Consider the following 15,375-nt stretch of genomic DNA (forward strand, 5'->3'; position numbering starts at 1 on the left):
TCAGGCCCCCCACCTCCAGGTCCGGAATGCGGCCCAACATACGGCGCATAAACCCCGCATCGTCCCAATTTGGGTCGTAAACATTCACCAACACCACCCGCTCCCCCTGCAGCTTACCACTCACCATCACATATCTCCCGCCACCACATTTAACGCCTTAAATGACACCTTCTTCCCCACCAGGATCGCCACCCCCCCTACTCTTCTCATCCAGCCCTGAATGAAATACTTGGCCCACCCATCCCTTCCTCAGCCGAACCTGGTCCACCACTCTCAGGTGTGTCTCCTGGAGCGTGGCCACATCCGCCTTCAGCCCCTTCAGATGCGCAAACACCCGGGCCCGTTTGACTGGCCCATTCAGCCCCCTCACATTCCAGGTTATCAGCCGGATCAGAGGGCTCCCTGCCCCCCTTCCCTGCCGATTAGCCATACCTCATCCCTTGCCCACCACCGGCCAGCATCCCCCGCTCTGGCAGTTTCCCACGGCGGCAACTCCCCCTCCTCCAGCACCCCCTGCGCCCTCCAGCTCCTTCCTGACCGTTTCAGCAGCAACCCGGTACCCCCCCCCCCCCCCCACCCAGGCTAGGACCCCTCCTAGCCTCACCCCTCCCTCCATAGCACTCCCGTGAGCCAGCTAACTTCTGCTGACCCCAGCGACTCCCGCCCTACCTTCGGCTCCACCCCACGTGGGTCTACCCCTCCCCATCGTGCCCGTCAACGGGTCCTCCTCCCCCCCCCCCCCCCCCCGCTCTTGCGCGGGAAAAGAAAACAGCCAGCATCGACCGGCGCTTCTCAGCCCCGACCCCGCCCCCACCATCTCCCAGCGCGGGAAACCCGCAGAAAGCCCGCACTTTACGTTTATGTATTATAGTTTCACGTCACCCCCGCCGGACTCATTTTTTACAGGGGGTGAATGTGGTGATCTACCACTGTATATATATGTGTGTTCTTGCATTAGGGGATGTACGACAGTACCTGTATTACAGGTTTTTTGGTAAGCCCCTGCCGGCTTTCTCCGCCCACAGGGAGCAGTATAAATATTCATAAGTTTCCCTGAGATGCCATTCTGCAGCTGCAGCCGAAGGAATAGCATCTCACGGTAATAAAGCGTCTCTTGTACCGATTTGAGTCTTTGTGTGCAATTGTTAGCGCCATAATGTACAAACATGGCAGCCAATCACCAGTTAGAATACACACACTATAAAGGCAGAGGGCATCATGGTTCCCGCTCATTCTGGGTGCTGCCTCTGCAGCAGAACAAGAACTCATCAAGTCTAGCACAGACTCACACCACGTGCTGAGAGATTCAACTGGTTCGGACAGGCACAGGTCTCTAGTTTAAACTAGCATCGTTTAAACCCGCGGTTCTCGTATGTCAATTAGTTAATAGTTAGTTAATAAAAGAGTTGAATCTTCCTCAGTGTTGGTGGTATATGTTCACCTCGCAAGCCTACACTATCCAACACTTCACCCTCCTAACCTTTTTTGGACACTAAGGGCAATTTAGCATGGTCAATCTACCTAACCTACACATCTTTGGACTGTGGGAGGAAACCGGAGCACCCGGAGGAAACCCATGCAGACACGGGGAGAACGTGCAGACTCCGCACAGAAAGTGACCCAAGCCGGGAATCGAACCTGGGACCCTGGAGCTGTGAAGCAACAGTGCTAACCACTGTGCTACCGTGCCACCCTATATTACAACAGATACTGCACTTGGAAACAAAAGTTCTTCATTGGCTGTGAAGAGTTTTGAGATGTCCTGTGGTTGTGACAAATGCTATTTAAGGAAATCTTTCTTTCTTTGAGAGTAGACACTTCTCAGGACCAGTGGCTGGTTTTCTGCCTGTCTCAAAGATGGCGGCGCTCACAGCGCGTGTGAACATGCGCAGCGCAATCTCCTGGAGGGGCATGTGCCAGGCAGCCGCACGCCACGCGCCATTTCCGCTTCCGGCCGGCTTGTTGTGAGGCGCGGGGCCTAAGGGCTGAGGAAGGCCCGGAGCCGGGGGCAGGGGAAAGAGGGAGAACCTGGGGTCAGGCCGGTGTTCGGGCTCCAGCAGCTGATCGGAAGCTTCAGTATCCACGGAGGGAGATCGCCATACAGGCCGGGGCCTGCGGGCCCCACACCCGCAGCAGCAGCTTCAGGAGCCCCGGCCTCTCATCCCCTCGGAGAGACCGAGATGAGCGGCAGAGGCCGCGGCCAAACCGAACCGATCTGGTGGCTGGAGGATGGTGAGAAACCCGGGGGTGAGAAGGGTGGGGGGGTGAGGAGTGGTTGGGAGGGGAGGGGAGGGGGTGGGGCGAGAAGGGGGTGGGGGAGAAGGGTGGGGAGGGGAGGGGGCGAGGAGGGTGGGGAGGGGAGGGGGCGAGAAGGGTGGGGAGGGGAGGGGAGGGGGCGAGAAGGGTGGGGAGGGGAGGGGAGGGGGCGAGAAGGGTGGGGGAGGGGAGGGGAGGGGGCGAGAAGGGTGGGGAGGGGAGGGGAGGGGGCGAGAAGGGTGGGGAGGGGAGGGGATGGGGGCGAGAAGGGTGGGGAGGGGAGGGGAGGGGGCGAGAAGGGTGGGGAGGGGAGGGGGCGAGAAGGGAGGGGAGGGGGCGAGAGGGTGGGGAGGGAGGGGGCGAGAAGGGAGGGGAGGGGGCGAGAAGGGTGGGGAGGGGAGGGGGCGAGAAGGGGGTGGGGAGGGGAGGGGGCGAGAAGGGGGTGGGGAGGGGGAGGGGGCGAGAAGGGGGTGGGGAGGGGAGGGGGCGAGAAGGGAGAGGGGAGGGGGGGGGGCGAGAAGGGAGAGAGGGGGGCGAGAAGGGAGGGGGGGGGGCGAGAAGGGAGGGGGGGGGACGGGGGCGAGAAGGGTGGGGAGGGGAGGGGGCGAGAAGGGGGTGGGGGAGGGGCGGGGGCGAGAAGGTGGGGAGGGGAGGGGGCGAGAAGGGGGTGGGGAGGGGAGGGGGCGAGAAGGGGGTGGGGAGGGGAGGGGGCGAGAAGGGGGTGGGGAGGGGAGGGGGGCGAGAAGGGGGTGGGGAGGGGAGGGGGGGAGAAGGGGGTGGGGGGGGAGAAGGGGGTGGGGGGGGGGAGAAGGGGGGTGGGGGGGGTGGGGGGGGGAGAAGGGGTGGGGTGGGGGAGAAGGGTGTGGGGGGGAGAAGGGGGTGGGGAGGGGAGAAGGGGGTGGGGAGGGGAGAAGGGGGTGGGGAGGGGAGGTGGGGGAGAAGGGGGGTGGGGAGGGGGGAGAAGGGGGAGGGGAGGGGGGAGAAGGGGAGGGGCGAGGGGAGGGAGAAGGGGGGGGGGAGAGGGTGTGGGGAGGGGAGGGGGAGAAGGGGGTGGGGAGGGGTGGGGGAGAAGGGGGTGGGGAGGGGAGGGGGGAGAAGGGGGGTGGTGAGGGGGGAGAAGGGGAGGGTAGGGGGGAGAAGGGGAGGGGAAGGTGGGAGAAGGGGGGGGGAGAAGGGGTGGGAGGGGAGGGGGGAGGAAGGGGGTGGGGAGGGGAGGGGGGGCGCGAAGGGGGTGGGGAGGGGAGGGGGGCGAGAAAGGGGTGGGGAGGGGGCAAAGAGGGGTTGGGGAGGGGGGCGAGGAGGGGTGGGGAGCGGAGGGGGGCGGGAGGGGGTGGGGAGGGTAAGGGGAGGGGGGTGAGATGGGGTGGGGAGGGGGGGGGGAGATGGGGAGGGGGTGGGGGGTGGGGAGGGGGGTGAGATGGGGAGGGGGGGTGAGGATGGGGAGGGGGTGGGGGGTGGGGAGGGGGGTGAGATGGGGAGGGGGGTGAGATGGGAGGGGGAGGTGGCGAGGAAGGGGAGGGGGCGAGAAGGGGGTGGGGAGGGGAGGGGGAGGAGGGGGTGGGGAGCGGAGGGGGGCGAAGAGGGGTTGGGGAGGGGACGAGGAGGGGTTGGGGAGGGGGCGAGGAGGGGTTGGGGAGGGGGGCGAGGAGGGGTTGGGGAGGGGGGCGAGGAGGGGAGGGGGGGAGAAGGGGTGGGGTGGGGTGAGAAGGGGGAGGTGGGGAGAAGGGGTGGTGAGGGGAGGGGGTATAAGGGGGGTGGGGAGGGGGAGAAGGGTGGGGAGGGGGTGGGGAGGGGGGCGAGGAGGGGTTGGGGAGGGGGCGAGGAGGGGAGGGGGGGGAGAAGGGGTGGGGTGAGAAGGGGGAGGTGGGGAGAAGGGGTGGTGAGGGGAGGGGGTTATAAGGGGGTGGGGAGGGGGAGAAGGGTGGGGAGGGGGTGGGGAGGGGGGGAGAAGGGGGTGGCGAGGGGAGGGGGCGAAAAGGGGGTGGGGAGGGGATGGGAGGGGAGGGGGCGAGAAGGGGAGGGGTGGGGAGGGGAGGGAGGCGAGAAGGGGTGAGGAGGGGAGGGAGGCGAGAAGGGGGTGGGGAGGAGAGGGGGGCGAGAAGGGGGTGGGGAGGAGAGGGGGGCGAGAAGGGGGTGGGGAGGAGAGGGGGTGCGAGAAGGGGGTGGGGAGGAGAGGGGGCGAGAAGGGGGTGGGGAGGAGAGGGGGGCGAGAAAGGGGAGGGGGGTGAGAAGGGGAGGGGAGGGGGTGAGAAGGGAGGGGAGGGGTTGGAGAGGGGAGGGGAGGGGGCGAGGAGGGGGTGGGGAGGGGAGGGGCGAGAAGGGGGTGGGGCGAGAAGGGGGTGGGGAGGGGAGGGGGGCGAGAAGGGGGTGGGAAGGGGAGGGGGGGCGAGAAGGGGGAGGGGAGAGAGGGGAGGGGAAGTGGGCGGGGAGGGGGAGAGGGGAGGGGAAGTGGGCGGGGAGGGGGCGAGGAGGGGTTGGGAGGGGGGCGAGGAGGGGTTGGAGAGAGGGTGGGAGGGGGGCGGGGAGGGGTTGGGGAAGGGGGTGGAGAGGGGAGGGGGCTGGGTGGGGAGGGGAGGGGGCGAGGAGTGGGTGGGGAGGGGAGGGGGGCGAGAAGGGGGTGGGGAGGGGGGAGGGGGTGGGGAGGAGGGCGAGAAGGGGGGGGGGTGGGGAGGGGAGGGGGGCGAGAAGGGGGTGGGGAGGGGGGCGAGAAGGGGTGGAGGGGAGGGGGCGAGAAGGGGGTGGGGTGGGGAGGGGGGCGAGAAGGGGGTGGGGAGGGGGCGAGAAGGGGGTGGGGAGGGTGGCGAGAAGGGGGTGCGGAGGGGGGTGAGAAGGGGGTGGGGGAGGGGGGCGAGAAGGGGGTGGGGAGGGGGTGGGGAGAGGGGAGGGGGCGAGAAGGGGGAGGGGAGGGGGCGAGAAGGGGGTGGGGTGGGGGCGAGATGCGGGTGGGGTGGGGTGGGGAGGGGACGAGAAGGGGGTGGGATGGGGATGGGACGAGAGGGGAGGGGGCGAGAAGGGTGGGGAGGGGGCAAGGAGGGTGGTGTAGGGAGGGGCTGAGAAGGGTAGGGTGGGGAGGGGAGGGGCCGAGAAGGGTTGGGGAGGGGAATGGCCGAGAAGGGTTGGGGAGGGGAATGGCCGAGAAGGGTGGGGAGGGGAGTGGCCGAGAAGGGTGGGGCGGGGTGGGGAGGGGTGGCCGAGAAGGGCGGGGTGGGTAGGGGAGGGGGTGAGAAGGGGGTGTGGAGAGGGGGCAAAGGTGTGTGGGGAGGGGGAGAAGGGAGGGGGCGGTGAGGAGGATGGAGGGGCGGGAGAGGTGGTGCGGCAAGGGGTTGTGGCTGCAGGGAAAAGGTGTGAGGGGAATGGGGATCCAGGGCGAGAGTGATGGGGGGGGTGAGGAGATGGGGAGGGGGGGAGGAGGGAGGGAGGGGGATGGGGTGGTGAGGAGAGGAGGGAAGAGGTGAATGGGGTGACGAGGGGGATGGAGCGGCGAGGAGGAGGGAAGAGGGGGATGGTGCCGTGAGGAGGAGGGAGGGTCAGAGGAGGAGGCATGTAGAGAGAGGGCATTTACAAATCATAATACAATCGCTCATTAGGTAATTTGGACATTCTGAATTCTCCCTCTGTGTACCCGAACGGGTGCCGGAATGTGGCGACTAGGGGCTTTTCACAGTAACTTCATTGCAGTGTGAATGTAAACCTTATTGTGACACTAATAAAGATTATTATTATTAAAGATGTCGAACATTTGGTTGCTAAATTTGCCGATGATATTTCTCACCTATCCTTGAGTTCTAAAGCGGACAAATAGTCTAAAGGGGCTATAGACGTTTTCAGTGAATGGCCAATAATTTGGGCGATGGAGTATAATGTGGGAAAATGTGAACTTGTCCACTTCGGCCGGAAGAATAGAAAAGCAGAATGTCACTTAGGTGGAGAGAGACTTCAGAATCCGATGGGGCTGAGAGATCCGAGTGTCCAGTTGGATGAATCAGGAAAAGTTAATATTCAGGTACAGCAAGTGATTAGCCAAGCAAATGGATTGTTGCTTCTTGCAAGGGGAATGGAATATAAAAGGGAATATACAGCTGCACAGGGGATTGCTGAGACACCCTCTGGAATACTGTGTACAGCTTAGGTGGTCTTATTTAAAATCGATATAATTGCATTAGAAGCAGTGTCGCGAAGGATCGCTCAACTGATTCCTGGGATGCAGAGTTTAACGTGAGAAGAAAGGTTGGGCCTGTCTCCACTGTAGTGTAGAAGATTGTCATGTGAGAGTACCTTTAAGAAATGGATGTTTATTAAATAGCTGTAGTGGATGTACCTTTAAGAAACGTGTGTTTATCAAATAGCTGCAGTGATGTCAGTGGGTGGAGCTGAGCTGTGACTCTGCTTTTACTTTCGCTTCGAGCAAAAAGGGTGGTGCGTGTCTGTGTGTTTTAGTTTCGTTTTCAGAGTTGAAGAAGCTGCAGTCACGGCAAGAAGATCTCTGCAATCTAAAGACTGTCTCCAGATTATTTGAGGATTTCAAAGTAATACCTGTTTCTGTAGAGAATTTAAACCTGTATTTCTGTAAAAAGGGTCTTTTGGTCTTATGGATGTTGTTAGGAAAGTTATGAAGGGTTACTTATAGAATATTGTATCTTTGGGGATTATGGGAGTTGATAGTTGTTAAGATGTTTACTGTGGGTTTATAAAGTGTTAACTGGATTCATAAATAAACATGGTTTTGTTTCAAACGTACCTCAGCTCTCTGTTGCATCACACCTGTAAAGTAGGGCTTTGTGCTCCCAATAACCACAATCTATTAATAGTCGTGGGTCAGGTGAACTCCATGATATACTTGGAGCTTTCTAAAACCTGGCCCATAACAAGATTGTGAGGTGATTTTGAGGGTCTTGACAGGCTGGATGTTGAGAGGATTTTTCTCCCTCCATTTAAAATGGAGATGAGGCAAAACTTTTCTTTGAGAGTAATTAGTCTTTGGAGTTCTCTCCCCTGGAGTGTAGTGGAGGCTGGGTCATTGAATTTATTCAAGGCAGAGTTAGAATTTTGATCGTCCTGAGTTAGGAGTTATAGCAGATAGACAGGAAAATGGAGTTGGCTGAAATCAAGTCAGCCTGATCTTATTTGTCAAGAAATGGGTCTTTATCAAATAGCTTTATCAATCAAGGCATAAATTACAAAAGCAGGGATGTCATGTTGGAGTTGTATAGACCATTGGTGAGGCCACAGCTGGGGTACCGTGTGCAATTCTGGAAGGATGTGATTGCACTGGAGGGCGTGCAGAGAGGATTCACCAGGGTATTGCCTGGGATAGAACATTTTAAGTTATGAAGAGAGGTTGGATTGGCTTGGGTTATTTTTGCTGGAGCAGAGAAGACTGAGGGGCGACCTGATCGAGGTGGACAAGATTATGAGGGGCGTGGATAGGGAGCAGCTGTTCCCCTTAGTTGAAGGGCCAGTTACAAGTTCAAGGTGAGGGGCAGGAGGTTTAGGGGGGGATTTGAGGGAAACCTTTTTACCCAGAGGGTGGTGACGGTCTGGAATGCCCTGCCTGGGAGGGTGGTAGAGGCGGGTTGCCTCACGTTCTTTAAAAAGTACTTGGATGAGCACTTGGCATGTCTTAACATTCAATGCCAAGTGTTGGCAAATGTTATCAGGTAGGCAGATCGGGTGTTTTTCATGTGTCGGTGCAGACCCGATGGGCCAAAGGGCCTCTTCTGCACTGTATTTTCTATGGATAGAAGACTGACTAGCGGGCAGGAAACGGGGTTGGCATAAATGGGCCTTTTTCGAGTTGACAGGATGTGATGAAAGATGTGTCACAGGGATCAGTGCCTGGGCCTGAAGACCGTACAATTTATATCAATGACTTAGATGAAGGGATTATAGGTCTGGTTGTGAAACTTACTGACGGCAAAGATAGGTCGGAAAGTAAGTTGTGAAGAGGACATAAGGAGGCTACAAAGGGACATTAGATAGGTTAAGTGAGTGGGCAAAAATCTGGCAAATGGAGTATAATGTGGGAAAATGTGAACTTGTCAATTTTGGCAGGAAAAATAAAAGTTAAGCTTATTATCTAAATAGTGAGAGATTGCAGAGGTGGAGAAGTTAGGCTTGTATTCACTCGAGTTTCTAAACCTTCCTAAGATGCTGAGGGGTATTGACAGGGTGGATGTGGAGGATGCTTCCCATTGGGGAATATGGAACTCTTGAGTCACTGTTCAAAATATGGGGTTACTCATTTAAGGCGGGGATGTGGAGAATTTTCTCTCAAGGGGGGTTGTGAGTCTCTGGAACTCTCTTCCTGAAAAGGCAGTGGAAGCAGAATCTGAATATTTTTAAGGCAGAGCTCGATACATTCTTGATTGGGTAGCACGTGGATAGCACTGTGGCTTCACAGCGCCAGGGTCCCAGGTTCGATTCCCCGCTGGGTTACTGTCTGTGCGGAGTCTGCATGTTCTCCCCGTGTCTGCGTGGGTTTCCTCCGGGTGCTCCGGTTTCCTCCCACAGTCCAAAGATGTGCAAGTTAGGTGGATTGGCCGTGTTAAATTACCCTTAGTGTCCAAAAAGGTGAGGAGGGGTTATTGGGTTACGGGGATAGGGTGGAAGTGAGGGCTTAAGTGGATCAGTGCAGACTCGATGGGCCGAATGGCCTCCTTCTGCACTATGTTCTATGTTAAGAGGGGGGGGGCGTGAAAGGTTAATTTGGGGTGGCCCTTCAGTCTAATCTGTTGATCAGATTGATCGGTTGATCAGCCATAATCGTATTGAATGGTGGCGCAGGCTTGAGGGGCCCAGTGGACTACTCCTGTCTGCTCCTAATTCTTATGTTCATGTGAGTTTGACAACAAAGTGACAAATTAAATGCACTCCAGTGAAATGTTGGGGGAATGTATTTGGGAAAACCAAGTTAACGGAATACTTGGAATTTTTTATTGTTGTCATGAGATGTGGCCATTGATGGCACGGTCATCGTTAATTTCCACCTCGAACCCACACAGAGGCAGGACTCGGAAATCGTAGACGAACAGTGTGTATGTACACAGTTCCTTGAAGGTGACAGGGCAGCTCGGTAAGATGGTTCACGTGACACAGGGGATGCTTTCCTTTATTGGCCGAAGAATTGAGTTAAAGGGCAGTGAAGGTGTACCAGACCGTAGTTACAGGATTGCATCCAGTTCTGCTCACCACATTACAGGAAGGATGTGAGCATACTTTCGAGAGGATAGAGAGAAGATTTACAAAGATGTTGCCAGGAATGGAGAATTTTAGCTGAGTTTGATTCGGGTTGAGTATTTTCCCTTCGAACAGAGGAAGCTATGGGGAGATTCAATTGAGGTGTATGTAATAATGAGAGATCCTATCAGTCCGCTTTCCCTTCACGGAGAGGTCCTAAACAGCCGGCATAGATTTCACAGAATCTCTATTGTCACAGCCAAAGGAGGAGGCCATTTGGCCCATTGTGTTGGTGACAGCTCTCCAAATGAGCAATTCGCCCAGTGCCATTCCCCTGAGTTCTCCCCGTAACGTTGCACATTCTTCTTTTTTAGATAGCACTTCCCTCCCTTTTGAATGCTTCCATTGAACCTGCGTCCACCACACTCTGACCCTAACCACTTGCTGCATGAAAAAGAATTCTGAGATGACTTTGACTTCATTTGCCAATGACTCTAAATCTGCGCCCTCTCCCTTTTAGTTTACAAATTTAAAGTGCCCAATTCTTTTTCTTTCTCAATTAAGGGGCAATTTAGCGTGGCCAATCCACCTACCCTGCACATCTTTGGGTTGTGGGGGCGAAACCCACGCAGAAAATGTGCAAACTCCACACGGACAGTGACCCGGAACCGGGATCGAACCCGGGTCCTCGGCGCTGTGAGGCAGCAGTGCTAGCCGCTGTGCCGCCCCAGCCCCCCCCCCCCCCCTCCTTGATCCTTTCACAAATGTGGACAGTTTTTTCCTATTCACTCTGTACAGACCCCTCATGATTTTGACAGCCCTCTAACGTCTGCCCTCAGCCTTCACTGTGCCAAGGGAAGGTATTTGGTGGGATGAACAAGGGACAAGGGTTTGCTGCTTGAAAGGGTGTCAGGCAAAAACCATCATTATATTGAGAAAACTGCTTGATATGCCGTAACCTAAAAGACCATGCACCAATTCTGGAAGGTTGGATTAGGCTGAAGGGCTGAATGGCATTTTTGTGTGTGTACATTTATTGGCTTTTAAGTTAGCTGGGATAAATGGAATAAACCTTTAGAAGCGCATGCATCAATCAGGGACAGCCAGCACAGACTTGTTAAAGGCAAATCCAATTTGGCAGGTGGATAAAAGGAATGCAATGGGTGAAACCTTTTGAACAGCTGTTTTCCAAGAAGCTGTCGTCTTGAACCGCTGCAGTCCATGTGTTGTGGTACACTACCGGCCTATCCTACAGGGAAAAAGTCACAGTATTGATTAAAAAGAAAAGACTTGCATTGATGTAGCATCACACACGCTTGCCATCCTCACATTGAATCTGTCTACACCTCCCGCTGCCTCAGGAAGGCAGACAGCATTATCAGAGACCCCTCCCACCCAGGCTTTGCCTCCTTCCAGACCCTTCCATCAGACAGAAGTCTGACCGGCAATTTCCAGGCATAGGAACAGCTTCTTCCCCACAGCTACTAAACTCGTCAACGACTCCCCCTCGGACTGATCTGTTCCCTGTAAGAACACTATTCACAATGCCCTATGCTGCTCTTGCTCATGTATTTGCTTTGTTTGGCCCCTTGTTCCGCACTGTAACCACCACTGTTTGTCGATGTACCATTTGTCAATGTACCCTGTTGATTATTCTTTTTTGTCTACTATATACGTACTGTGTACGTCCCCTTTGCCGCAGAAAAATACTTTTCACTGTACTCCGGTACATGTGACAATAAATCAAATCAAATTTATGCTGGCAATCTCAAAGCACTTTGCAGCCACTGAAGTAATTTGTAAATGTTGTCGCCATTGGATTGTAGGGAACAGCAAAGTGATGATGATCAGGTGAACCTGTTTTTATGATGTTGAGTGATAAATATTGATCAGGACACCGGGCCTCCTTCACCTGAAGGTAGAAGGGAACTTAGTCCCATATTTCATTCAATAGTCCAGCATTCCTTCAGTCCTATACTGTAGTGTCAGCCTTAGAATCATTGAATCCCTACAGTGCAGAAGGAGGCGGATCGGCCCATCGAGTCTGCCTGACCCTCCGAAAGAGTACCCTGCCGAGGTCCAATTTCTCCCCCCACCTCCCTATCCCTTTTACCCTACCTGCCTTTAGATACTAAGGGGCAATTTAGCATGGCCAATCCACCTAACCTGCACATCTTTGGACAGTGGGAGGAAACTGGAGCACCCGGAGGAAATCCACGCAGACACTGGGACCATGGGAAAACGCCCTGGTGCTGTGAGGCAGCAGTGCTAACCACTGTGTGGCCTTGATTTTTGTACTGAAGCCCTGGAGTGGGTCTTGAACCCTGGACCTTCTGACACGGGTGATAGTGCTACCCACTGCACCACAACTTACACTGGGGGTGGGGAACAGTTTAAAGAATTGGTTAACACGGGAAACAAAAGTTAGTCAACGGATTTAACTTCGTCCCTCTGTGAAACGTTCCTCAAAGCCCATCATTCACATTAAGCTTTTGGTCGCCTTATCTGGTATCTCCTTCAGCTTGGGCTCCTTTTTGTAATTACCTGTAGTGAATAGTTTGAGACCGTTTGGCTTTGTTAAAGGCACAAGCCGCTGCCCGATATGGGAAAGGGCTGGAGCTGATACCACCCTGCAGTTAACGGTGGGAGTATTTTTTTTTTTGCTGTGCGTGGATGATTTAGCCTTGGTTGTAGCAAACAATTCCAGTGTGGGCTGTCTAAGCACGTTAGCTGAATGGGCGGACTCGAGACAATTTAATGTGAAGAAACGAACCAGAGAACAAGAGCGTGAACCCAATGGATAGACGCTGAAAGGTGTCAGCGCTGAAACCCCAATCTTGGGGTTCACGGACAGAATTTCCTTGTGCAAGTGGAGGGAGATGAGACTTTTTAAAAAGGCCAGTAGAATATTTTAATATGGAATAAAACTGAGACACAAGCTATCAGAGCTGCCTCTGCAGGAGTAGAGAAGGCTGAGGAAATTTACGAATTGAAATGTGTCTATAGTTTTATGAGCTGGTAATGGGTGGGGCAGATGTCACATTTCGGAAACTATACTGTCCCGATTGGCAAATTTCAAATCTCACACTATTATCTTAATACCATCCATCGCCAGAGACAGGGTGACTGAGCACTTGAACAAGTATGAGCTCATCAGAGAGTCAGCATATGTATTTGTAAAGGGTAGGTCATGTCTGACTAATCGATTAGAGTTTTTGTGAAGTCACCATCCTGTGTGGCAGGGGAGTGGCTACGGAGGTTTGATAGAAGGACTCGCAGGAGGCATTTGTACGGTCTTCCAAAGGAATTGTTAGCAAAATCAGACCACCCGGCAATGGAGGTAACCGTATGAAGCAGTAATTAGCTGACAGTGATCTCGATTGCAGAGCTCCTGATCCTCGAGGATTAATAACATCGCCAGTTGCTGTTCCCTGAGTCACATTTGAATTGTACAATTGCCAAGTGTTGCTCTGGTTTTAGTTTCATTTCTGCTTTATCTTTCTCATTCTAACCAGTGACTCAAACAACAACTGACTGGTTCCCACCACTGCTGAGACAAAATATTTATTCGCGGAAGGGTTTTTATATCGAGTGGTACCTTTTATTTGAAAACTACTTTTGTTACTGAGAGTAACTTTTGCCGGAAATCAAAGGCAGTGTTGAACCTGTCTTAGTTTTAAGTTCTTCTGTACCCTTTCAAAATAGCAACAGTCTCGCTATCGGCCAAAATTGGACCCTGGTAGTCAAGTCTCAAGAATAAGCCTTCATCTAACTTGATTGATGAGCATTTAAATGTTATAAGGAGGCAACAAGAATGTAGAGACTTCTCAGACTGATGAAAGATTTTTACAAGACTGCTTGTCAGGAGATGCAGGTAAGGAGAGTGTTTTGTAGGCTGTTTCCTGTCTTGTGTTTTACGTTGTTGTGAAATGGAGGGCCTAAGCAATCCAGGAGTATTTGTGGGCCATTGATTCTTCAGTGATTCACCTGAGGAAGGAGCAGTGCTCCGAAAGCTGTCATGTGAGAGTAGTTTTAAGAAATGGGTGTTTATCAGTGATGTCAAAGTGTGGGTGGAGCTGGGCTGTCTGCCAGCTTTTTACTTTCGTTTTAGGCTGTTTGCTGCAGGGAGTGTTTTAGTTTTGTTTTCAGTGTTGGAGCTGGAGCCAGACAGAGCAGGTGTGCTGTTGATCTCTCTGCCATGAAAAGACTGTCTCTTGATCATTTGGTAAATTCAGAATTATAAATGTTCTCAGTAGTGAATGTAAACCTAATGTGCTTCTGTTAAAGGTTATGTTTTTTTTTGTACGTCTTCTGGATGTTAAAAGGACAGCGTAAGCATTACTTAGTGTTGTACTCTTTGGGGGTTGTATTTGAATTGATGGTTGCTAAGATGTTCACTATGTTTTGAAAAAGTTAACTTGAGTTCATAGAATAAATATTGTTTTGCTTTAAAAAATACTTTTTCCGCCGAGGTCCCAGGTTCGATCCTGGCTCTGGGTCACTGTCCGTGTGGAGTTTGCACATTCTCCCCGTGTCTGCGTGGGTTTCACTCCCACAACCCAAAGATGTGCAAGGCAGGTGGATTGAACATGCTAACATTACCCCTTAATTGTAAAAAATTAATTGGGTACTCTAAATTTAGAAAAAAAAAACTTTTCCATTTCTGCTGTACCACACCTGTAGAGTGGGCCGTGTGCTCCCCATACCACAATCTAGTAAAAGTTGTGGGTCAGGTGAACTCCATCTTACACTTTGGGGTTCTCTAAACCCTGGCCCATAACACTTAGCTTGTAGAATTCGCATCAACGCTACAGAACTCTGGCTTTGAGGAAGACTGACTTGCATTTCCATTGCACCTAGGGCCCGAAGACTTCCCCAAGCTCTTTACAGCCAATGATGTATTTTGTAAGTGCTGTAATGTGGGAACTGTGGCAGCCAGTTGGCATCTGCTAGTGTCCCACCAACAGCATTGTGATATCCAGGGAATATGTGTCACGTTGTTTGAGGAATTAACTATTGATCAGAATGTGGGATAATCACCTGCTCTTCCTCGGCAGAACGCCATGGGATCTTTTATATCCACCTGAGAGGCCATGCGTCACTCAGTTTAATATCATAGAATCCTACAGGCTATTCGACCCATCGAGCCTGTACTGACCCTCCAAAAGTCACCAACAAAAGAAAATCTAAACATTGCCGAATTACATTCAATGGCAATACCATCACTGAGTCTCCCATCAACATCCTGGGGGTTACGGGCAGCACGGTGGCGCAGTGGGTTAGCCCTGCAGTCCCACGGCACCGAGGTCCCAGGTTCGATTCCGGCTCTGGGTTCACTGTCCGTGTGGAGTTTGCACATTCTCCCCGTGTTTGCATGGGTTTCACCCCCACAACCCAAAGATGTGCAGGGTAGGTGGATTGGCTATGCTAAATTGCCCTTTAATTGGAAAAAATGAATTGGGTACTCTTAATTTTAAAAATAAGATCCTGGGGAATTACCATTCATAGAATTTACAGAATCATAGAATTTACAGTGCAAAAGGAGGCCATTCGGCCCATCGAGTCTGCACCGGCTCTTGGAAATAGCACCCTACCCAAGCCCACACCCCACCCTATCCCCATAACCTAGTAACCCCACCCAACACTAAGGGCAATATTGGAGACTAAGGGCAATTTAGCATGGCCAATCCACCTAACCTGCACATCTTTGGACTGTAGGAGGAAACCGGAGCACCCGGAGGAAACCCTTGCACGTGTAGAATGTGCAGACTCCGCACAGACACTGATCCATGCCGGGAATCAAACCTGGGACCCTGGAGTTGTGAAGCAATTGTGCTAACTACTATGCTACCGTGCTGCACGGTAGCTGGACTTGAAATATGAATACTGTGGCTGCAAGAGCAGGTCAAAGGCCTGTGGCTAATAACTTCTTCCTGACTCCCC

General features: G+C 53.7%; 1 protein-coding gene across 6 annotated transcripts in view; it reads left to right on the forward strand.

Moving 5' to 3' along the window:
• The first annotated feature begins 1,938 nt into the window (after nucleotides 1-1,938).
• Nucleotides 1,939-15,375, forward strand: part of si:dkey-33c12.4 (uncharacterized protein LOC560112 homolog) — an 82,772-nt gene continuing 69,335 nt past the window's right edge. Inside the window, exon 1 of one of the 6 annotated variants that reach the window (XM_038793107.1) lies at nucleotides 1,939-2,247. In XM_038793107.1, the coding sequence (XP_038649035.1) occupies nucleotides 2,181-2,247 (67 nt within the window). In that variant the 5' untranslated portion in view covers nucleotides 1,939-2,180. Of the gene's footprint in view, nucleotides 2,248-12,764; nucleotides 13,307-15,375 lie in introns of those variants that run through there. The other 5 variants (XM_038793108.1, XM_038793111.1, XM_038793109.1 and 2 more) reach the window with 5 other exon arrangements.

Source organism: Scyliorhinus canicula, chromosome 3 (genome assembly GCF_902713615.1).
Source record: "Scyliorhinus canicula chromosome 3, sScyCan1.1, whole genome shotgun sequence".
NCBI lineage: Eukaryota > Metazoa > Chordata > Chondrichthyes > Carcharhiniformes > Scyliorhinidae > Scyliorhinus > Scyliorhinus canicula.